Source organism: Vitis vinifera, chromosome 3 (assembly GCF_030704535.1).
Source record: "Vitis vinifera cultivar Pinot Noir 40024 chromosome 3, ASM3070453v1".
NCBI lineage: Eukaryota > Viridiplantae > Streptophyta > Magnoliopsida > Vitales > Vitaceae > Vitis > Vitis vinifera.
In genome coordinates, this window is record NC_081807.1 from 4,041,358 (window position 1) to 4,062,874 (window position 21,517).

Here is a 21,517-nt window from a genome sequence, read left to right on the forward strand (position 1 = left end):
GAGTTTAAGTCATGTTGATCAATCATGCGAAAAATATAATTAAATTCCTTATGCTAAATTAGATTCTTATTTGTATAATTCAACATTCTCGCCATTAAATCACTCTCCCGATCTCTCAAAATTTGTTAATTATTTAAGCCTATCTTTATCATACTAGTTTAGATACATTTCATGTTTTCAGTTTTGAAAAATAAAAAATAATAATATTATAAAATATATAATAACTTTATGTAAAAAATATGGACTTACTTTATATCTTTAAAATTTATTTTTAAAATTTAAGGTAATAAATATTTTTAAAACCTTAATTTTTTCAATATAAAAGTTATTATCGTTTTATGGTTTTAAATGATTTGATTTTTAATATCTCTCGATTTTCATTAATTACCCAATATTGTTTTCATTTCCAACCTTAATCACCTATCTTGTGCAATTGCCCATGAATATCAAATATTGAATGAAAAAAGATAATTAGTATATAAATTATTGGAACGTGTTTCATAGGATTGATAGGATAATATAATATATGTATCTCCTAAGATATGCATATCTCATATATTATATTCAATTGATATGATATTCCAAATTAATGATATGTTATATTATGCTTATTTTTAGTTTGTAAAATGAATAAAAGATAAAATAAAAAAAAAATTATTTTTCAATATTTGATATTTATTCAAAATAAAAATTATATTGCATTCCAAGCTATAAAAATATGAAATTTCTTTTATTTTTATTGGTATTTACAAATTGTTCAATAATGTAAATTTTAGTGCATAATTATTTATTATTTATTAAAATTTATATCATATATATTTTATAAATACTTTTTAGTTCAACTTTTTTACCTATAAATTTAATTTTTAATCAAAATTTTATTTTACAAAATAAGTAATATATAAAAATAAAAAAATAAAGAAAAAATAAATTTATGATATATGAGATAAGTATATCTTATATATAATTGAAAATTAACATAATTTATATAGAAAGATATATATATATATATATATATATATATAAAATGGTAGATAATATATCTCTCCATTTTTCTTATCCCATATTTGGTTGAATATTAATAGAATAAGTAATGATATAACTTATCCTATCTAATTATCAACTAAATATGAGATAAAATGTGTTAATATGTGTGGACCCCGCATTTTGGCTCATGCGTTTTCCACTCAATGGCGAGCTCGACTTTTATTTTAAAAATGATTTTTATTGATTAAAAAAATGACTTGGAGTCGCCACTTATTTTTGTTTTATTTTTAAAAAGGGTAAACGAAATAAGAAAGAAAACCCTAAGTGTGACTCCTTATTTCGGGAAAGGTGATTTACGAAAAAACCAGATCGGGCTCGGGGGTCAGGTTACTTATCAGGAAGGTTTGGTAAAAACCGTAGCACCCCTCTAAGTCCCTAAAGTCGGGTCTCTACTAATAAAATGAAGCTGACGTGACAATCAATAGGAAAATCAATGGATACTCAAATCGATTAAGCGCATATGGGAATCAAAACATGCAATAGAGAATGACTAGAATAGGAGTAGATGCGTACTTGGGCCACGAACGAGCAATGCGCTATCATAAAAATGAGGTTAGTGCACAATATAGAGCACGAAACATATCACATGCATCACCAAACGGAAATTAAAATTGTTCGAAGGAAAACTGGATTTTTGAAATTCATTTGAAAATTGGAGTCTTAGAGGTTATTTAAAAATGAGAGTTTTAAAGATTATTTGAAAATTGGATTCTTAGGAAGTATATGTAAGAATGAGAATTTTAGAAATTAAATTTGAAAGAAATTGGGATTTTGAGGAATTATTTGAAAGTTTGGGATTTTTAAGGAAAACTAAGTTACGAAAATTAGGGCTTTGGGAATTAAATTTTGAAAGAAATTAGAATTGTAAGTTACTTGAGAAGTAGAGATTATGAAAATCAATTTATAAAAAAGTTGGCAATCTTGAAAATCATTCGAAGGTAGAAAAAATAATGAATAAAATAATAGTGATAATAATAATAATAGGTAGCGGGGTAAATACGGGGATTGGAGCATGGGAAACTGAAAATTAAGTTCATAGATAGGACAATTGGAATTTCAAATGACTAAATTTATAAATCGAAATTTTGAAGAATTAGACTTTAATGATTAAGATTTTTAAGAGAAATAAATAGGTAAGTATAGGATAATGCTACTAATTAATCTAAACGATATTGGAACGGATGAAAGTGAATAGTGAGATTTATGAGATTAAAAATTAAATTTTGAAATATTGAGATTTTTAAAAGAAACAAATAAATAAATATAGAATAACGTTACTAATTAATCAAAAACGATATTTAGACGAATGAAAATGAATAGTGAGATTTGTGAGATTAAAAATTAAATTAGGAAGTCAGGTTTTTGAAGAATTGGACTTTGAATAAATAAATAAATATAGGATGACAATTCTGCTTAAGGAAAATAATATTTAAATGAATAAAGAAGAATAGTGGAATTTTTAGGGTTGAAAATTAAGTTAGGACATCGGGTTTCTGAAGGATTGGACTTTAAATAACTAGATAAAAACGGGATTGTAATTCTAATTGATGAAAATAAGATTTAAACGAATTATTGAAAAATTAAGTCAAGGCATGGGATTTTCGAAGGATTAGACTTTAAATAAATAAGTAAATAGGGGAAGATAATTCTAATTGATGAAAATAAAATTTAAACGAATTGTGGAATTTTTAGAATTGAAAAATTTAGTTAGGGAGTTGGATCTTCGAAGGATTAGACTTTAAATAAGTAAGCGAATATGAGATACTGATTCTAATTAAAGAAAATAACATTTAGACAAATAGTAGAATTTTAGGATTAAAAATTAAATTATGACATTGGATCTTTTTAAAGGATTGGATTTTGGATAAATAAACTAATATAGGATGATAATACTAATTAACGAAAATAATCATTTAAACCGAATAAAAAGAATAGTGGAATTTTTAGGGGTTTGAAAATTAAGTTAGGACATCGGGTTTCTGAAGGATTGGATTTTAAATTAGTAAACTCGTATAGGATGATAATACTAATTAACGAAAATAATCATTTAAGCCGAATAAAAAGAATAGTGGAATTTTTAGGGGTTTGAAAATTAAGTTAGGACATCGGATTTATGAAGGATTGGATTTTAAGGAATGAGATTTTTAAAAGAAATAAATAAATAAGTATGGAATAATAATAATAATAACAAGAATAATATCTAAACGGATGAAAGTAAATAATGGAATATTTGAAATTGAAAAATAAATTAGGAAGTCATATTTTTTTAAGAATTGAATTTTAACGATCAGAATTTTTAAAAGAATTAAATGAATAAATACGAAATAATGATAATGATAACAAGAATAATATCTAAATGGACGAAAGTAAATAGTTGAATATTTGAAATTGAAAAATAAATTAGGAAGTCATTTTTGAATAACCGAGCCTTAATGATTTGAATTTTTAAAAGAAATAATTAAATAAATATGGAATAATAATAATAATAATAATAATAATAATAATAATAATAATAAAATAATGTTTAAACAAATGAAAGTGGATAATTGAATTTTTAAGATTGAAAATTTGAAGAGTTATTTAGAGATGGGATTTTAAATAAATGAAAGAGTGAATAAATAAATAAATAAATGGAATAATAAAAATAATAATGATTTGATAAATAATTACGAAGATAGAAATTTTGAAACATTGAATTTAAGAATTTGAATATTGGAAAATTACATTTAAAATTAAAACCTTAGAAAATTATCACGAGAATTGAATTTTAAAAGACTAAAACTTGAAAAATAATAATAAGCGAATGAATAGATAAATAAATAAGCAAATAAATAAACAATATTGGTGTTCGGGAAAATTGAATATCAAGAATTGGAGTTATACGAACTGAATTTAGATTTAAATTTGAGAAGGTTATTTCGGAAATGCTACATAAATACAAATATATATATTTTTTTAGAACAAATGAATGGATTAGTAAATCTAGGACTTTGAAATTTTAAGGGATTTTATAGGGGTCATTTGAGAACGTGAAACAAAGAAAGGGTGAATGACTAAAATAAAATAAACAAAGAAAGATAAAACTCTTAGTGCTGGGAGTTAGGAAATGGGGCAATGATGGCCACTGCATGCGCCTTGGGAGGTGACTGGTGCGGACTGGGACTGGACGCCGCAACCCTCCACAGCGAGAGGATCGTCCTCACAGCTACTGTCGCCGCTGCCGACGGTGGTGAGGAGACCGACCACGGAGATGATGGAGTCGGCACGCCATGCACGCGGGAAGTCAGGCGTGTCGTCACATGCTATCTTTTCCGACGAGAATCTGGTTCTGATTGAAAATTTGAAAGAAACCGACCACACACCCCATCTGCACCTCTATCTGCCTCCCTAGAAATTTTCAAAGTCCGCACTAATTCTAAGAATCCAATCCTTATCCGACGAGAACTCCTTTGACAAGGCTGCCATTCCTTTTTTAAGATCAATATTCGCATCCTTAATGGGTCTAATAAAAGCTTCTAACTCAGCTGCTTTAAATTCATCATTGCTCGTTTAAAACTTCTCTGTATGGAGCCACCATTCTCATGAGTTGGTATTCCCATGAAGCCACCAAGTCTTCTCCCCTTTTCACAAGCTCAGGTACCAAGTTCCGTCAACATCTAAGAACCAGTCTCCAACATTATCAACGAATGATGCATATAATGCCACGCATCCAAAGTACCAACAGAGAACAGAGGACAGCAACCAAGAAAAACAGAGTATGGAGGATGAAACCAAGATGAACCGGTGAAGGCCACATTTTGTGTTTTTGGTTCCCTAGCTTAGAAGTAGATATGAACTAAGTGCATCCCATGGAAATGAAAGCAAAAACAAAACTCCCACATGATGATAATGAAGCTAAAACAGAGTCGTGTTGCTCTCGAGTCACCCCAAAGAAAATGAAGGAGATAACAACAATAAACCAAACAGAAACCATGGAACTAAGCCCCTAATCAAGCAATTCACATCAAATACCAAGAAAAGAGAAAGAGACTACATGCCGACGAAAAGAAATAAAAGATCCATGACGGTCATACCTAGGTTTCTCATAGCTTGGTCAGCTTCTCACGCTTTAAGCCCCTAATCAAGCAATTCACATCAAATACCAAGAAAAGAGAAAGAGACTACATGCCGACGAAAAGAAATAAAAGATCCATGACGGTCATACCTAGGTTTCTCACAGCTTGGTCAGCTTCTCACGCTTTTTGTTACTCCAAAACAGGGAAGACTCCAGTTCCCTTCCTCTCCCTATTCTCTGATCCCCCTTCTCCTCCGTTCCTTCCCCTCCTGTCCCTTTTTCTCTCCCCAGATCCCCCTCTTCCTCATTTTTTTTTTTTTTTTGTTTTTTTGCTCCAAAACCTTCCCCCCCCAGACAGCTTCCCCTGTCACCCTTTTCTCTTTTCCTTTCAGCCGTCCTCCCTGTCCTGTCTTGTCACCTCATGCCCTTCATCCCGGGGTCGTCAGAGTAATGATCATAGAAAAGTAAAACCCTAAAAAAAATAAGCAAAACTGCTCTAGCCCGAGAAGGGATCTACAATATGTTATTCTCTTTTTTATTTTATCTTATATTATATCTGGTCAACTAAATATAATGTTAGAGCTTAAAATATAAAGTGTTCAAAATACTATAAAAAATATTGGCTTCCATGAAATAAATATAATCCTTAAAGGGCCAAATTATTGTCATTTTCATAATTTGAACTACACTATGTAGTGTTGGTGCACTTCTCCTAATTCACCTCTATGGCATATAAATAATCAACCACTATTGCACTTTTCGTTGTTTTCCTCATCATTTCTCTCGGTATATACACTTAATTGTTTTATATCTCGTGCTTTTATTTTATTTTCGTTTTCCTTTTCATAATAGAAAGTACACTTGGGGACAAATTGAGGTTTTTTTTAATACAAATTACAAATCTATTTTTGAAAATACGAGTACTTTATATTCACGTCAAAATCACCTTTTAAAAAGATGGTTTCATTATAAATTTATAAATTACATTTATACTTGAATCGTCTTTTGAAAAAACAATTTTGCCTTACAATTACTAAGGTCAAAATCGTATTTTTAAAAGATGATTCAATATAAACTATGCTTATACTAAATTCCTATTTTGAAAGATGATTTCAAAAGTATTGAAATTTTTTTATAGATATTTTATAAAATACAAATTTTTAAAAGTAATTTTATTTTAATAATAAATATGTAATGTTATGACATATGGGTTGGATTGGCAAATTATATATATCGCACAATGCACGTGAGCTTGTATCTCAATTGATTATCTCTCTAAATCTTTTTGTGTCCTCAATCCTGCTAAACCACCCAATAGAAAGCGTTGTTGCTACGAAATTCCTTAACTAATGTTATCATATTATCTTGTATTTTTGCTTTATAACAAGGCATTATATTAGCCTCTTTTTTCTTGTAATAAGGCTTTGTACTAGCCACTTACTATAATAATAGATTGTCCTTTATGTCTTTAATCTTCTTTATAATAAGGAAAATAAAAATATTGGAAAAATATATTTGATTATATAATTTTAATCAATGATTATCAAGAAAATTATATTTAAAAAATATTAACAAATTGGAAATGCACTCACAACAATGTTACCTTACTATATCTAGTGTGAAGTATGTATTATCATTTTATTTTTCGATATTAAATATTGGTAATTAGGGAATCTAACCAACCCTTCCTTTTTTTTTTTTGAATTGCGTTTTGTTTTGTTCCCCTCATAAATTTTGATGATAACCAAATTTTAATTTTTTTTTTCTAAAATTTAAAAATATGTCACTTTGGTGAAAACAACTCTTATTTTCTAAAAGTTGTTCTCTATTTCACTTTGTTTTTAAAAATTGTTTCCAAAGAATAACGATAAGACAGTATTTGAAATTTTAAAAATAGCTTTCTATTTCTAAAAATAGAAAACTGCTTTTAAACCACATAGTCAAACATGCTCTTATAATCTAGAAAAATATAATTAATTTCCTTACTCCAAATTATATTTTTATTTGAACAATTTAGTATTCTCAATATTAAAAATATCTTATAATATGTTATTTTCTTAACATTTAATTACTTAAATTTATCTTTATCGTGTGAGTTTATATTACACTTCATATTTTTTATTTTAAAAAATAAAAAATAATGTTATTAAAAAATATATATAAGGACTCTTATGTAAAAAGTGTGACTTACCTTGTATTCTTAAAAATCTCTTCTAAAATTTGAGGTAGTAAAGATTATTTTAGTAAAAAATAATCACCTATACAACTATAAAGTTGTGATGTGTTTGTCAATTTTTTCATTTCCTGACAACTTACCTTTTAATTTCAAAACTAACCCTCATCAATTTATTTATTATAATTTATTAGTATATAATATAATATTACAAAATTTATTCTATTATCATAACCTATTAATATGAATTGACGTTATGCATGTTATTCTCTTCAAAATCCATAATAAATAGGATGGCATAATCTCCATCATTTTCAATGTCCACATAACAACCCTTTTCTATCTTTTTCTCCTCCTCGTGGTCATCCTACTTCTTCAAGCTCTTGCTACAAAATTGCCATCCAAAAATATCCCTCATTAATTTATTTTTGCAATCCATTAATACTAATCTAACATTACAAAATTTATTATATTATCATAACCTATTAATATTAATTGACGTTATACATGTTATTCTCTTTAAACCCATAATGGTCATTGACTCTTGAGGATGACCTAAGCCCCTTTTTTCCAATGTCCACATAAAATTTTTCTATTTTTTTTTCTCCTCTCCATCACCGCAATAGCTACTTCTTCAAACTCTTGGATTTCTATGCAAAATTGCTATCGTAATATTCCTCTTCGCTACAAATGACGATTGATTCAAGACTGTGTTTGGAGTTATAGTCGTGGTTCTAGAAGTCATTTGAAACCAAAGGATGCTTCTTCAAAATTTTCCAAAACTTTTTTCAAGCATTTGTCATGATCATTGATTTTATATATATATATAACAATAAATATGTCATTAAATGACCCATAAGAATTTGAAAATTCTTTATGATGCAACTATATGATGCAACTACATGATGGTTCAACAATTGTTTTAGAAACTTTATTAATTAAACCAACAACCAAGAGAATATTCCAATAAGGAAGATATACCTTAGCCAAATTTACCAATGCTAATGACCTACTTTTTCTTTTGTATTATCTCCATGATGAGCACATTTTCCTTTATTCTCAGTTGAATCACTACAAAGTAAATTTAAGTAATTTTTGGTACTCATCTCTTCTTAGGTTTTAGAGGGTTAACATTTCCTTTGGAATCTAAAATGATTTGCAAGTAGAAGTGGCATAGGAGGATTTTCTCAAAGGACAAATACCACAAATATGACCATTTCTCCTACAAAATTGCACATGTTAATTGGATTACTACTTGAAGCCTCTTTTACAAAATAGTTTTTATGATTTTTTTCATTTTAATGAGGCTTGCAACTCAATCCCTTTTTGTCAAAAGTACATTTTTGACTTGCTAAGATCATATTAAAGATTTTTCGGCTATTTGAAAATTTTAAGAGACAAGTGTTTAGACAAATCATTCTTCTTTTTCAAAACCTCATTTTCTTCTTCAAATAATGTTTTCACCTTCTCAATATTTTCAAATTTTTATTAAAGCTTGGAGCTCATTTTCAAGAGAAGCATTTTTTTTTTAGAGGCATTCTTTAACTCAAGCTCTTCAAGATCAAAATATAATACTTGAAAAGCACTTTGAAGTTTGTTATAATTAGGGTTAGAATTTACCTTATCTTCATTATCCTCCGAAGTCATGAAGCACATGTTGGCCACTTCATCTTCCCTTTCTTTGTTGAATGATTCCTTGTCATGTTCACTTCAGGTAGCTACCATGAATTTCTTCTTTTTAGAACTTGAGGACTCTTTCTTTGATTGAGATCTTATTTATTTGATCTTCTCGAGTTTGATATATTTCATGAACTTCTTTGAGATGAAATCAAGGTCTTCATTTTCACTTTCTCTTCTTCATCATCAATTGTTGAAACTTTGAATGTCATATCATTACTCTTCTTTTCAACTTCTTGATGATTGTTCATGTTTATCTTATGAATCATAAGTGATTCAATGAATTTTTCAAGTGGGAGCTATGAAAAATCTCTAGCTTCTTAGATGACAATTACCTTAACTTTCCGTTTCTTTAACAAGGATCTCAAAATCTTTATGACTTTTCCAATTTTGATGTAGGTTTTTCCCAAAACTTGAAGTCCAATAGTGATGTCTACAAACCTAGTAAAATCTCACCAATAGATTCAAAATCTTTCATTGAAAACAATTTATAATCATGTACAAAGATGTTCATTTTAGACTATTTTACTTGATTGGTTCTCTCTCATTTGTTGTTTCTAAGAGTCTTCATATACTTTTTGTCGTTTCATGCTAAGAGATCTTATTAGATTCATTTTTATCCAATGCACTATGAAGATGACATATAGTTTTAACATTTAGTTATGCATTTCTCTTTTCTAACCCATCCCACTCATGACTTGGCTTTGGAAAAGTCACTTCATTTTCAAATTTTGTAGAAACATAATAGCCATTTTAAATAACTTCTGATAAATCATAATCCATAGACTTTAAAAACTAAGTTATTTTTGTTTTCTAATAAGAATAATCCTCACCCATAAAAAACGAGGGTCTATTGATGGAAAACCTTTCCATGAGTGTTAAGCAAGGTTAGATAGTAGTATCTTGAAGATGATGAAGTCTTAAGAGGTCAAATTCTCTTATCAATTATTGGATTAGGCTTTGACCATCTCATTTAAAAACCAATTGGTATTTAGAGGGTAAGCTAAGCCTTTTATGACATTTGATCACCATCATTTGAGTAACCCCTCAATTAAGCTTAAAAATGGCATTGTTGCACCCCAACAAGGCTAAACACTAAACGTATGTTTAGAAGAATAATTTCGAACAATGTTAACTTTAATGGTATTTTGGTTATTTTCATTTTTGTCTTAAAAAAATTCTTAATTTAGGTGGATGTGTGGAAATATTTGACTAATGCAAATATAAATACTCTAATATTAAATTGAAATAATTACATACCTAAAAAATAAAATTATTAATTTATATAATATATATATATATATGTAATACTTATTATAATTTTATCTATATTTTATAATGTTATATTAGTTAGGCCTAAGTTTTGTCTCATAAGGTCAATAAAACATTTATCTTTAAATAATAATAAAAAAAGACCTATCCTTTATTTACACGTCCACTTTAAAACATGCATTGATTCTATTTACACATCCACCTAAAAAAATTCAATATACCTAAAATACCCTCCTCATTATTCTTTTTCATGCCTAGGTTCTTCTTCCTTCTTCTCTCTTTTTTTTTTTTTCTCAACAACAAACCCTAAAGTAATGTTTGGTTCTCTAAAAGTATTAAGGAAGGAAAAAAAATGTTAAAGAAAATTATTTTATCATGTTTGATTGTAATACTAAAAATACTAAAGAAAATAAAATATAATTAATATTAGTTAAAACATTTTCAAATTATTTAATTTTTATATGGAATAGTTAAAATAAGTTAAATTAGTTTGAGATGGTATATAAAAATAATTATGGGCTTCAAATCTATTTTTTATTTTACTACACTTTTTCTTTCCATTTAATTTTCATTTCTATTTTGTTTCCCTTGTATTTTCCTTCCAAATTTTTGGGTACCAAACATAGCCTAAGGTAAGATCTTTTTTTCCAAAATTTGTTTGCTAACAAAAAAGTATTTAAAATAAGTTCAAAGCTAATTCCAATATTTTTTTTAATCCACACACCAATGTTGTAATTGCACCACATGAATAAATTTTTAGGACTTATAATTTATGTAAATTTTGACTAAAATTTATTCTAAAAATGATTTAGAAATACTTACTAATAATTTAGAAGTGAAAAATTTTGAAAAAATGGAAGAGAAATGAAAAAAAAAAAAAAAGATTTCGTGGTATTGAGACTTTCAAGACCATGTATTAAAAGTATGCTCCAAAGTATTGTGTCGAACAATATCAACTTTAAAGGTATTTTGGTTCTTTCATTAATGGTCATTTTTATTCTAAAAATTCTTAATTAAGATGAATGTGTAGAGATATTTGGTGAATATCTAGTATTATTGAAATAAGGTAATGTTTTTTGTTTATAAAATTTTAAATATTTTAATCATTAATATTATTGATAAAAAAATAAATTTTAAATTAAAATATAAATTATGGAAGGATATCCAAATAATATTAAATATTTTTTAACATTTGGATTGAAATGAAATTACAAGATGGTAAATTGTAATTTAAGACAAGATAACATATCATTGAGCTAAATCGTCGTCAACATCTGCTGCCAGCCCATTGGGCCCAACCACAACCAAAAACTCTGCATCACTGTAGTATCATTGATTGGGCTTAAGTGGCTAAGCCCATATCAGTGAAGACAAAAGAGCCCACCCATTCGACACTCCTTTTCTTCTCTGTAGTCACCGGGAGCGTGGGAGACTTCTGAATCCGAGTCTCCTCCGAAACCCTAGCAATGTCTCGTTTCGTCGTCTTCCTCACGTTGATCGCACTTCTTCCGACGCTCTCATTTTCCTTCTCTCCCGAGAATCCCACGGATCGACGGATCCTCGTCTTGCTGGACGACATCTCTTTGAAATCATCTCACTCCCTCTTCTTCAAATCTCTCCAATCTCGCGGATTCGAGCTCGAGTTCAAGCTTGCTGACGATCCGAAGATCAGTTTGCAGAGATATGGACAGTATTTGTACGACGGATTGATTCTGTTTTCTCCAACAATCGAGCGTAAGTTTCTGTTTGGTTGCCTAGAATTATTTATTTATTTGACAAAATGGAAAAACAAATATGAGCTAAATTGTTGTATTCGTCGAGTTCCCTTGCATTTTCTCGGTATCCAAAAATAGCGGGGAGTTTCAATTCTTTTTTATTTTTGTGGATTGACTGTGGTTTCATTTAGTTTCTACTGCAATTTCATTTTTTTTTGTCGATGGATTTTTGTGATTGCTTGTTCTTAAGAGAGAGCCGTCATTTTTATCTTTGCAACTGTATTTTAGGATTTGGGGGATCTGTTGACTTGGCCGCAATTCTGGATTTTGTCGATTCGGGTCATGATTTGATCATGTCAGCTGATGTTTCCGCGTCTGATTTAATTCGGGAGATTGCAACGGAGTGTGGTGTTGAATTCGATGAGGTAAGAAGAAGCTCAAATGCACCCTTTTTTTGGGTGAATATGGTTTCGTTGGTGAACTTGGAGTGTATGATTATCTAGAAGCGTCAATTGCGGATCAATTTGATCTCCATTTTACAACTGAGAAATAATGCGATAAAAGTTGTGAAATTTAAGAGGGAATTTTTTTAACGATTTTGGAGATGGAAGTGAGCGGGAAGAGAATGAAAATAATTTGTAGAAAACTGCTTATATTTCCACTACCTATCTAGTAAAACATTTTAATAGGTTAAGGTGGCTGTCTCTTTTTGCAAAATTTGTCAATCAAACTGAGTACTAATTTCACCTTAGTTTCTTAGATTGCTTTAGTTTATTTTATTGTTTATTTGTTGCTACAGGATCCTGCAGCCATGGTTATTGATCACACCAGTTTTGCAGTCTCAGATACTGAAGGAGACCATACATTGATAGTCAGTGATGATTTTATAAAATCTGATGTGATTTTGGGGAAAGAGAAGATCGAGGCAAGTTTAGACATTGTTAATATTTGTCTTCCAGTTACTCGGCCTATGAATAATTTGGTTATTTTCTAAGAAAAACTTGACTCATGTTTTATGAGGTTTCAAATGCATTGGCCTGGCCTGGCCTACCACCTACATTTCATTTTATGTTGCTGGTCAAGGTTATAACGACAATGGTCTGCATCTCTTATTTAAATTCAGTATGATTGCATTGGATGCAGCTATACTAATATCTCTTTCTTTGTTTTTTTTAATTATATTTATACTGAATCATTATTTGGCTATTTATCTCTTTTTTTTTTTTAAATTACATCAAATGATAGTGTAAAATAAATTTGTAATAAAAAAATTTGGATTACTTTCTAACTCTTGTAGCTAAAGAAGTGGTTTATATGTTTCTTAATTTTTTTTAATTATAATAGATCAAATTTAAAGATATATACAAAAATTAATATCATATAAAATCTAAAATAAATATAATTATTAATAGCATAAAAAATCTAAAGATGGATATCAAAATTAATGTCTTAAAAAAATTAGAGATGCATTAAAATAATTAATATAAAAAATTCAAAATTTTTGTATTATAAGAAATTAAATATAAATTATATTTTATCAGTATTTAGTGTATTAGAATATTTTTATTACAACTTACAAAATCAATATAAATAAACTAATCAAAGTTTATTTAAATAAAAGACCTATGATACATAGATTCTTCAAAAAGACCTACGATATATAGATTCTTCAAAAGGACCTATGATAAATAGATTCTTTATGTATGATTAGTTGTAACATTAAAGTAAAATAATGATCGCTTACAATTAACCATGTGGTATTATAAATAACTTATCTTGGTATGTTTGTGTTTAATGTTAATGTATTTTTCATTCATGTTGTATCCAAGTGCCTACACCCATGGTTGAGATCCTTGTTAGCCAAATCCCTATGTCCCAAGATTTTGGGATGCAAAACACCTGGCACCTAGACACATACCCACACTTGACATTCATATGCGAACCCATGTAACACAGCTCTGATCAATTCTTTCACAAGCTTGCTGCAGGCGCCTGTACTTTTTAGGGGGATTGGTCATTCAACAAATCCTGCCAATAGCTTGGTGAGTTATCTCCATCTTATCAACTTCTTAGTTTAGTATGATCATTAAACATCAAAAAATGTATATAATTGTTGAAAGTATATATAGTTCAATTTTCATATTTTTACATTATCCCCATGTATACACCATTTGTAGGTTTTGAAAGCTCTCTCAGCGTCTCCTGCCGCCTATTCGGCCAACCCAAAGTCTAAGTTGTCAAACCCTCCATCTCTCACTGGATCTGCGATCTCTTTAGTTTCAGTTGTGCAGGTAGCTTGACACTCAACTCTCTTTTACACACTTTTCTTCCTGAAACATTTATATTAACTCCTGTAATGCTCCATCGTTTCTTCTTTTTATCCATGTCTTCTGTCATTATATATGGAAGGTAAAAAAGAAGAATTGAAAATGAACATACAAGAACAGTAGCAGATTTGTATTCACTTGACCAAGCTTTTAATCAGTTCTTATATAATCTACATAGTTCTATAATAGATCTTGAGTCGCTCTTTTGGCGCCTCTTTTTAATAGATCTTTTCACCTATCAATATATATATATATATATAATCTACATAGTTCTATGTAGAAACTAGGCTATCCAAAAGAGGAAAAAAAGAAGAAAAGTTCTACATAAAATGTTACTTCCTTTTAAATAATTTATTAATTTAGATATGTAGGCATTGGCTTTGATATCATGGTGTTGGTTGTGGTGATTGATGAAGCTTATGTTGGTAGTAATTATGGTGTTGAGAGGTTCTAGCTGTTGCATCAGTAGAAGTGCTGGTGATGGTGGTTTCAGTTGTGATGGGGTACCCAAAGGTAAGGTTTTTGACAATAGTTTGGTAGAGTAGTGGTAGTGAAGTGTTGGATCTAAAGATGGTGGTGGAGAACAAGGAGGTGGTAGTGGTAGTGGTGATACAAGGTGGTGGTAGGAGTTGAGAACAGTCAATTCTAGTCCCAATTAAAATATGTTTTTTTTTTTTTTTGATAACCGAGGAACCTCCATGACCTAGCCCTTAGGACTCTCCATGGGGACCCAAACCTTAGGGTGCTGATTGCCCTACAACAACTAGCACCAGATAAATTTTAGGGTATCATCAGTGACATGATTCGAATCAATTGTGGCTTGATAGGATGCAAACTAGGGTTGAGAAAGTTATTGTGATGGAGATTAGAGGGCTTACTCCATGAAATCCCAAGGAGGGACAGAAGGGGTGAGAGTCAAGAAAATGTAGGTAGCCCAATGAAGAGACCTGTTTTGCTGAGTTAAGGGTTCAATCTAGCTGTGATTATAGGATTTGTGCTAAGTTAGGAATGACCCATTTCCCTATTAAGAGGAGACCTAGGGGCAAAAGGAATTGGCCATGGGAAGGTGGAGTTGGGCTTGAATCATTTTAAAAATTAAGTTGCTGACCCAAATGGCTCTAGATGGATGTCATGGGTCCACAGCCTAGGGAGGTTTGTTTGGATCGGGCTTTTGGGGCTCACTTGGTTCTCATGGATCAAGTCCTAATGCAGCAAATGAACTTTACGAGGCGTGGGAATTTGGAGAGGAAGAGAAAGGCCCATGGCAAGGTGGGTCCATTGCCAAGAGGAGGCCTATTGTCTCTAGGTGTGATTGAAGGGGCGAAGAGATTCTACAAGTTTAAAAAGGCTGGTAGTGCTACTTGCAAGGCATTAATGCTCTTCTAGCTCATGTTAACACCCTTTTCATCAACAACATCACCGAGTGAGGCCGGTGTTTTTTCTTATTGATGAGAACAATTGTCTCATATTTGCAAAATGTTTTTGTTAAGGGGAGACAAATCTTAGATGTTGCAATGATTGCTAAAGACGTCATCCATTCAAGATTGAAGAATGGTTTGAATCATGTGATATGCAAGCTTGACATAGAGAAGGGGTATGATTATGTTAATTGGGCTTTCTTGTTAGAGATCCTTGACAAGATGAGGTTTGGTAAAAAAAATGGTGTATTTCTACAATAAGATTTTTGGTGCTAGTGAAATGAACTAACACCTACTTCTTTTAGAATTATAAGGGATTGAAACAAGGGGAGCCTCTTTCACCTTAATTGTTTGTTTTAGCTATGGAGGTGCTTGGTTGTCCAATGAAGAAGGCAAGGCAGGAAGGTTGTATTTGGGTTTCAACGCAAGTGAAAGAGGAGGTGAAGATCTAATCTTTTATTCATAGATGACACACTTAGTTTCTGCAAAGCCAGTCATGAGCAAGTGTTATATCTAAGTTGGATTTTCATGTAGTTTGAAGTCATTTCAGATTTGAAGATCAATTGGAGAAAAGCTAGTTAATTTTTGTGGACAATGTCCCTAATATAGAGGGTAAATAGTGTGTTGGGTTGTAGGAAGGGGGATCTTCCCACCATATAATTGGGTCCTCCTTTAAGAGCCCCCTGTAAATCGATGGACATTTGGCATTCAATGGAAGAGAGGATCCACAAGAGGCTGACTATGTAGAAAAGGCAATACCCATCTAAGGGTAGGAGATTCACTCTTATCTAGAGCACTCTGTCAAGCCTGTTCATATATCAGATGTCTCTTTTTGTCATGCATATAAAGGTGAATTGGAGGATTAAGAAGATCCAAAGATTTTTTTTGAGGTGGGGATAATTAGAGAAAAAACTACACTTGGTGAGGTGGAAGATTGCATGCAGGGAGAAACGTAATAGAGGCCTTAGAATTAAAAACATCTCAATTCTTAATAAGGCTTTGTTAGACAAATGGAATTGGAGGTTTGTTTTGGAAAATAAATCCCTATGGAGGTGGGTTATTGTTAGGAAGTATAGGGAGGAGAAATGGGGTTGGTGTTTCAAGGAAAGTAGGGGTGCTTTTTAAGTTGATTGTGGAAGGCCACTAGGAGAGTTTGGGAGAATATTAATAGCATAATCTCATTTAATATGGGCAATGATAAAAGGGTGATGTCTTGGAAGGACAAATTATGTAGTAATTCATTTCTAGAAGAGTGTTTCCCCACTTTATATTCTGTAGTTGTGACAAGGGATGCTTAGATGGCTGATGTGTGAGATTAACAGGGTGAGGGTGGACATTAGAACCCTCAATTCTCAAGGAATTTGAATGACTGAGAAATGGAAAGGGTTGAGGCCTTCTTTTTAAGGCTTCAAGGCAGGGTTGTAAGTAGAAATGAGGAAGACAAGTTTGATTGGATGGATGCAAAGAGGTAAATTTTCAGTCAATCCATTATAAAGTTTCCTTGGGCAGGAAAGAGCAGAAGAGTTCCCTACAAGGATTGTTTGGAATGCAATGGCTCTGATCAAAGCAGGCACGGGAAGGTTTTCAGGGAAAGGTTTTAACATTGGACAAGCTGCCAAGGAGGGGATGGTCTTTAGTGAATCAAAGGTTTTCTTTGTGAGGAAGATGAAGATCAGTAGATCACATCCTTCTTCATTGTGCTAGAGCTAAGGTGTTATGAAATTTGGTGTTTTCGTTGTCTAGGATTGTTTGGGTGATGTCAAGTTTGGTAAGAAAATTGATCTTGGGATGACATGGTTCTTTTGTAGGAAAGAAGCTAAAGAGGGTGTGAAGGGCTATCCTGTTCTACATTTTTGGTCTTTGTGGAAGGAAAGGAACCAGAGAGCGGTTGAAAGCAAAGGAATGCTTGATCAAATAATTAAGTCCTCTTTTCTTGGAAATCTTTTGCTGTGGGTTAGAATGTATATAGATGGGGTCTCCCTAACCATGATCGATTTTATTGATTGGTTGAGGACTTCATGATGGGATTTTTGTTTTTTTAAGCCCACTTCTTTTTTCTTTGCCTCTTGGCATACTTGTATACAAGCTATATACTTTGCCGTGCCTTTTGTTAGGTGCTATTAATATATTTTTACTTGCCTATTAAAAAAAATGTGTTTCCTTTGAGTTTCATCAGATGTGTTGTCATAATTTGGGGTTGGATCAACACATGCGATAAGTTTTCTAGTGGACAATTTCCCCCCTGGATTTCTAGACTTTGGCCTTCTTTGAATAACTTCATGTGTATAGTAATCAGTGAATGACATTTATCTTGATTTATTATGCCTTTTAGCGGATGGAAATGAATACAGGATCAGCATTTACAATCTAAGTTTGTTCATGACGTGTACTTTTATGGTGCAGGCAAGAAACAATGCTCGAGTCTTGATCTCAGGTTCATTAAGCATGTTTAGTAATAGGTATTTATTAGTTGTTAGTTGATCCAAGATTTTCTAGTTCATATTCATATTTCCATTGAACAAAACCTTGCTTCTGTTTTCAGATTGTTCAGATCTGGAGTACAAAAGGCTGGAAGCTCAACCAAGTGAGTGAATCTTTGATATCCTTGTTAGTCATGTATTCACACTGTTAGTCTACAGGGTACCTATACTCATCATGTTTCTCTTTGATTTCTCACCTGATCCAACAGAACACACATGTCAAGATTATTTTTCTAATGCTAGCTATGCTTAATGATAGTTGTAGCCTGATTTGTTGGTGTTCATTTATAGTGTTCTTTCTTTGTTTTCTTTTGGATGGGAGGGGGATTTCTTTTGTGTGTGTTGTTGAATTGGTATATGGTATGCTATGCTGCTGATGCTTACTTTTAAATCAATGCTGAACTTGCTTATTCATGTGTCTGCACTTTCACGTTTTCAGAACTATGAAATGAGATTTTGAATGGATCTTCTTCTGGATGCTGTTTTTTTGTCCTTTAGTTTTTACAAATAGTTCCTGAACATAAAGTTGTCGCTTTTGAAATCAAGTAATTTATAGAAATTATTTCTTGTGATAACAGACATGAGAAATCTGGAAACGAGCAGTTTTTGACTGAGCTTAGCAGATGGGTTTTCCATGAAAGAGGTCATCTCAAGGTGAGGTGTTCTAACAAGCTGCTAGTCATACATATCCCGATCAACTAATTTGCGCACATATTCTGCTATCTAGAAAATAATGCGCAGTTGATTTGTTGGATAACAGTTATTATACAACTGTTTTTGTGCTCCTGCTTTATTGTAACTGTTTGGTTGTCAGCTATTGCGTCATACTAAGACATGTATTTGTCTCTAGGCTGTAAATGTTAGCCACCACAATGTCGGGGAAGCAGATGAACCTTCAATGTACAGGATCAAGGATGACCTGGTATTTTTATTTTTTTCCAAACTTTTTTGTTTTCATGTCAAAAGACGTACATCGGAAAATTAAACAAGGAGAAAGTATTAGCTGCTACTTACAGCTTAAATTTGATTGAAGGAATATTCGGTTGAGATATATGAGTGGTCTGGAACAAGTTGGGAACCATATATTGCCGAAGATGTTCAAGTGCAATTTTATATGATGAGCCCCTATGTTTTGAAAACCTTATCAACCAACCAGAAGGTACATTGTTTGATCACTGCCTCAAAGTTGGATATAATCTCACTCTCTTTCTTTAATAATATTTTCTAATCACCTCTTTAAGCAGGGTCTATATTACACGGCGTTCAAGGTTCCTGATGTTTATGGCGTTTTCCAGTTCAAGGTTGAGTACCAGAGGCTTGGATACACAAGCTTGTCTCTATCAAAGCAGGTACCTTTATGTTGATCAGCCTTATATAATCTCTCAGTCCCATGTTAGTCAATTCCTGGTCTTCCTTCAATCATCATGGCTTCAGCCATGGACAAACATTGAAATGAAAATGAAATGGAATGAACAATGTGACTTTTGTCATCACTACTACCTTTTCTTGTTGTAAAAGATACAAACTATTGAGTCAGGTTGTAAGTTGAAGTAGGTTAACAAATAATGCAAGCATCTCCAGAGTAGTTAAATAAGAGTTGATTAAATGATTTGTAAGTTGCCAATTTTAAAATTGGTGATGAGTCTGATGGCAGTTTCTTTAATTTATATTAGAACAATTCACTATGAAAGTATGGCTTCCGGTTCATTTTGCTTTGTAGGATGCCACTAGGATGATTTAAGATTTTGAAAATTTTGCATTGCAGATTCCAGTTCGGCCTTTCAGACACAATGAATATGAAAGATTTATAACAGCTGCATTTCCCTATTATGGCTCATCATTTACTATGGTACAGTGCTATTTCTCTCTCCCTCACTCCCTCCCTCCCCCCTCCCTCCCTCTCCTTCCCCCTTCTTAATTATCTCATTTTTCTTTTGGATACACATGTGGGGGTTTTTTGTTTCACAGTGTGGGGATGGAGTTGTATCAGGAATCTAGGCAAACAAGACCTTGCACAACCTTCTGATCCTTTTTTTAGGTCACCTGCTTACATTAAATGGGGACTGGTGTCTGGTTATACTAGCCTTCTTTCATCTCCATGTGGATTTCTCTAGTATGCTTGATAGCTTTCAAGGCTTCATTTGTTTCTTTGACAGAATGAGGCAAAGGAAAAATTTAAAAGGCTTTCTTTTTAATCAGTTTCTAGAAACTTCCGTTCCTAACCAAACAGAGGGCAAGTCAGTTGAATTTTTTTTCAATTATTGTTCAATTGGATCTAGCTTACAGTTTCCTATAACACAGTTAGATCTTTGTTATCATTAATGGTAGACAATTTGAACCCTTCCTGATGGCAACCTATTGCTATATATAACTGGGAATCTAGGTTTGTCTCATTATTTTATGATATGATCCCTGCTGTTGCCCTGCCCTAATTCCCCCAGGATTATTGTTGTTCATTTTCCAGTTTTTTATGACATTCGTGGGACGATCTTCCCACTTGAATAATTCCCATGTTAATCCGATCTAAATTTCTCAATTATGTTATGCGGAATTTTCTAAGACAACGTGTATTTGGCTAATGGATGCAGATGGCTGGTTTCTTTATCTTCTCCATCGTCTACCTATACAACAAGTAGCTGAATTCCTGCCGGGTTGGGGGTTCCATAACATTATATTGAAAAATTTTGAGTTAGGGATGATAATCTCTTGTTTTATGACTTTTTTTATGGGAGTAAATGCCATTTTTCATGTTGGTGTAGACGTTGATCACCAGGAAGCTTAATCCTAAGCAGAAGACAGTAATTCATAGTTAAGTCTGGTACCCAATTCTCCTTTGATGCTTGACATGAGGAACCCGTGGTGGTATTTTGATAGTGATGGTAAGAAGTGTTTATACTCCTTTCAACACTTAAATTTTTTTATTTTTGTATAAAAAAAAATTAAATATTATTTAAAATCATTATCAAACACATTTTTAATATATTGTTGAAATTAAAATAATTATAATAAGTTATATATATATATATATATATATATATAATTTTAAAAGTTTTTTCTAGCCTAAACATTAATAGATTAAAATTATGATAGATAAAATGTAAATATACTAAATTTTTTAAGTTTATTAAATAATATAAATATAATATTTCTGATTTATTATTGACAAACTAGAATGAAATAAAATTTTATTGAATCTATTTTATCATTCCCTTTACTTTAAAATTTATGACGTTTTTTTATTTATATTGTTTTTATTTTATTATCTCATAAATAAATCTAGAAAAATGTTTATATTTATTTTTAATTTTTTAAAATAGTATTTCCATTCTTTTATTTCTCTTCTGTATAGATTTA

The 21,517-nt window shown here is 31.2% G+C and overlaps 1 protein-coding gene and 1 long non-coding RNA gene across 4 annotated transcripts; one reads left to right on the top strand and one right to left on the bottom strand.

The window, feature by feature from the left end:
- Window positions 1-4,018: 4,018 nt before the first annotated feature.
- On the bottom strand, window positions 4,019-5,348 carry LOC109122338 (uncharacterized). Its single transcript, XR_009465361.1, has 2 exons — window positions 5,252-5,348; window positions 4,019-5,163 (listed from the first exon to the last, which is right to left on the bottom strand). It is a non-coding gene; the product is annotated as an uncharacterized LOC109122338 (long non-coding RNA).
- A 6,238-nt stretch (window positions 5,349-11,586) lies between these two features.
- LOC100250299 (dolichyl-diphosphooligosaccharide--protein glycosyltransferase 48 kDa subunit) lies at window positions 11,587-20,976 on the top strand. 3 transcript variants are annotated; one of them, XM_002284591.4, is made up of 13 exons: window positions 11,587-11,957; window positions 12,227-12,363; window positions 12,738-12,863; window positions 13,927-13,980; window positions 14,116-14,229; window positions 18,087-18,142; window positions 18,226-18,267; window positions 18,742-18,817; window positions 19,014-19,085; window positions 19,197-19,322; window positions 19,408-19,512; window positions 19,929-20,012; window positions 20,752-20,976. In XM_002284591.4, exons 1-13 carry the CDS (start codon window positions 11,690-11,692, stop codon window positions 20,797-20,799), a joined length of 1,308 nt encoding a protein of 435 aa, XP_002284627.1. In that variant the 5' UTR covers window positions 11,587-11,689; the 3' UTR covers window positions 20,800-20,976. The 3 variants fall into 3 exon arrangements, with proteins under 3 accessions (XP_002284627.1, XP_059591851.1, XP_059591852.1); XM_059735869.1 differs by having other exon boundaries at window positions 11,618-11,957; window positions 18,226-18,265; window positions 18,737-18,817; XM_059735868.1 differs by having other exon boundaries at window positions 11,617-11,957; window positions 19,929-20,845.
- The last annotated feature ends 541 nt before the right edge of the window (window positions 20,977-21,517 follow it).

Bases quoted from the DNA above. Each gene is read 5' to 3' on its own strand.
- LOC100250299 (XM_059735868.1), top strand. From the start codon at position 11,690: ATGTCTCGTTTCGTCGTCTTCCTCACGTTGATCGCACTTCTTCCGACG. The intron at 18,143-18,225 runs GTATTTATTAGT...TTCTGTTTTCAG, and splicing joins TTAAGCATGTTTAGTAATAG to ATTGTTCAGATCTGGAGTAC. The intron at 18,268-18,741 runs GTGAGTGAATCT...TTGTGATAACAG, and splicing joins AAGGCTGGAAGCTCAACCAA to ACATGAGAAATCTGGAAACG.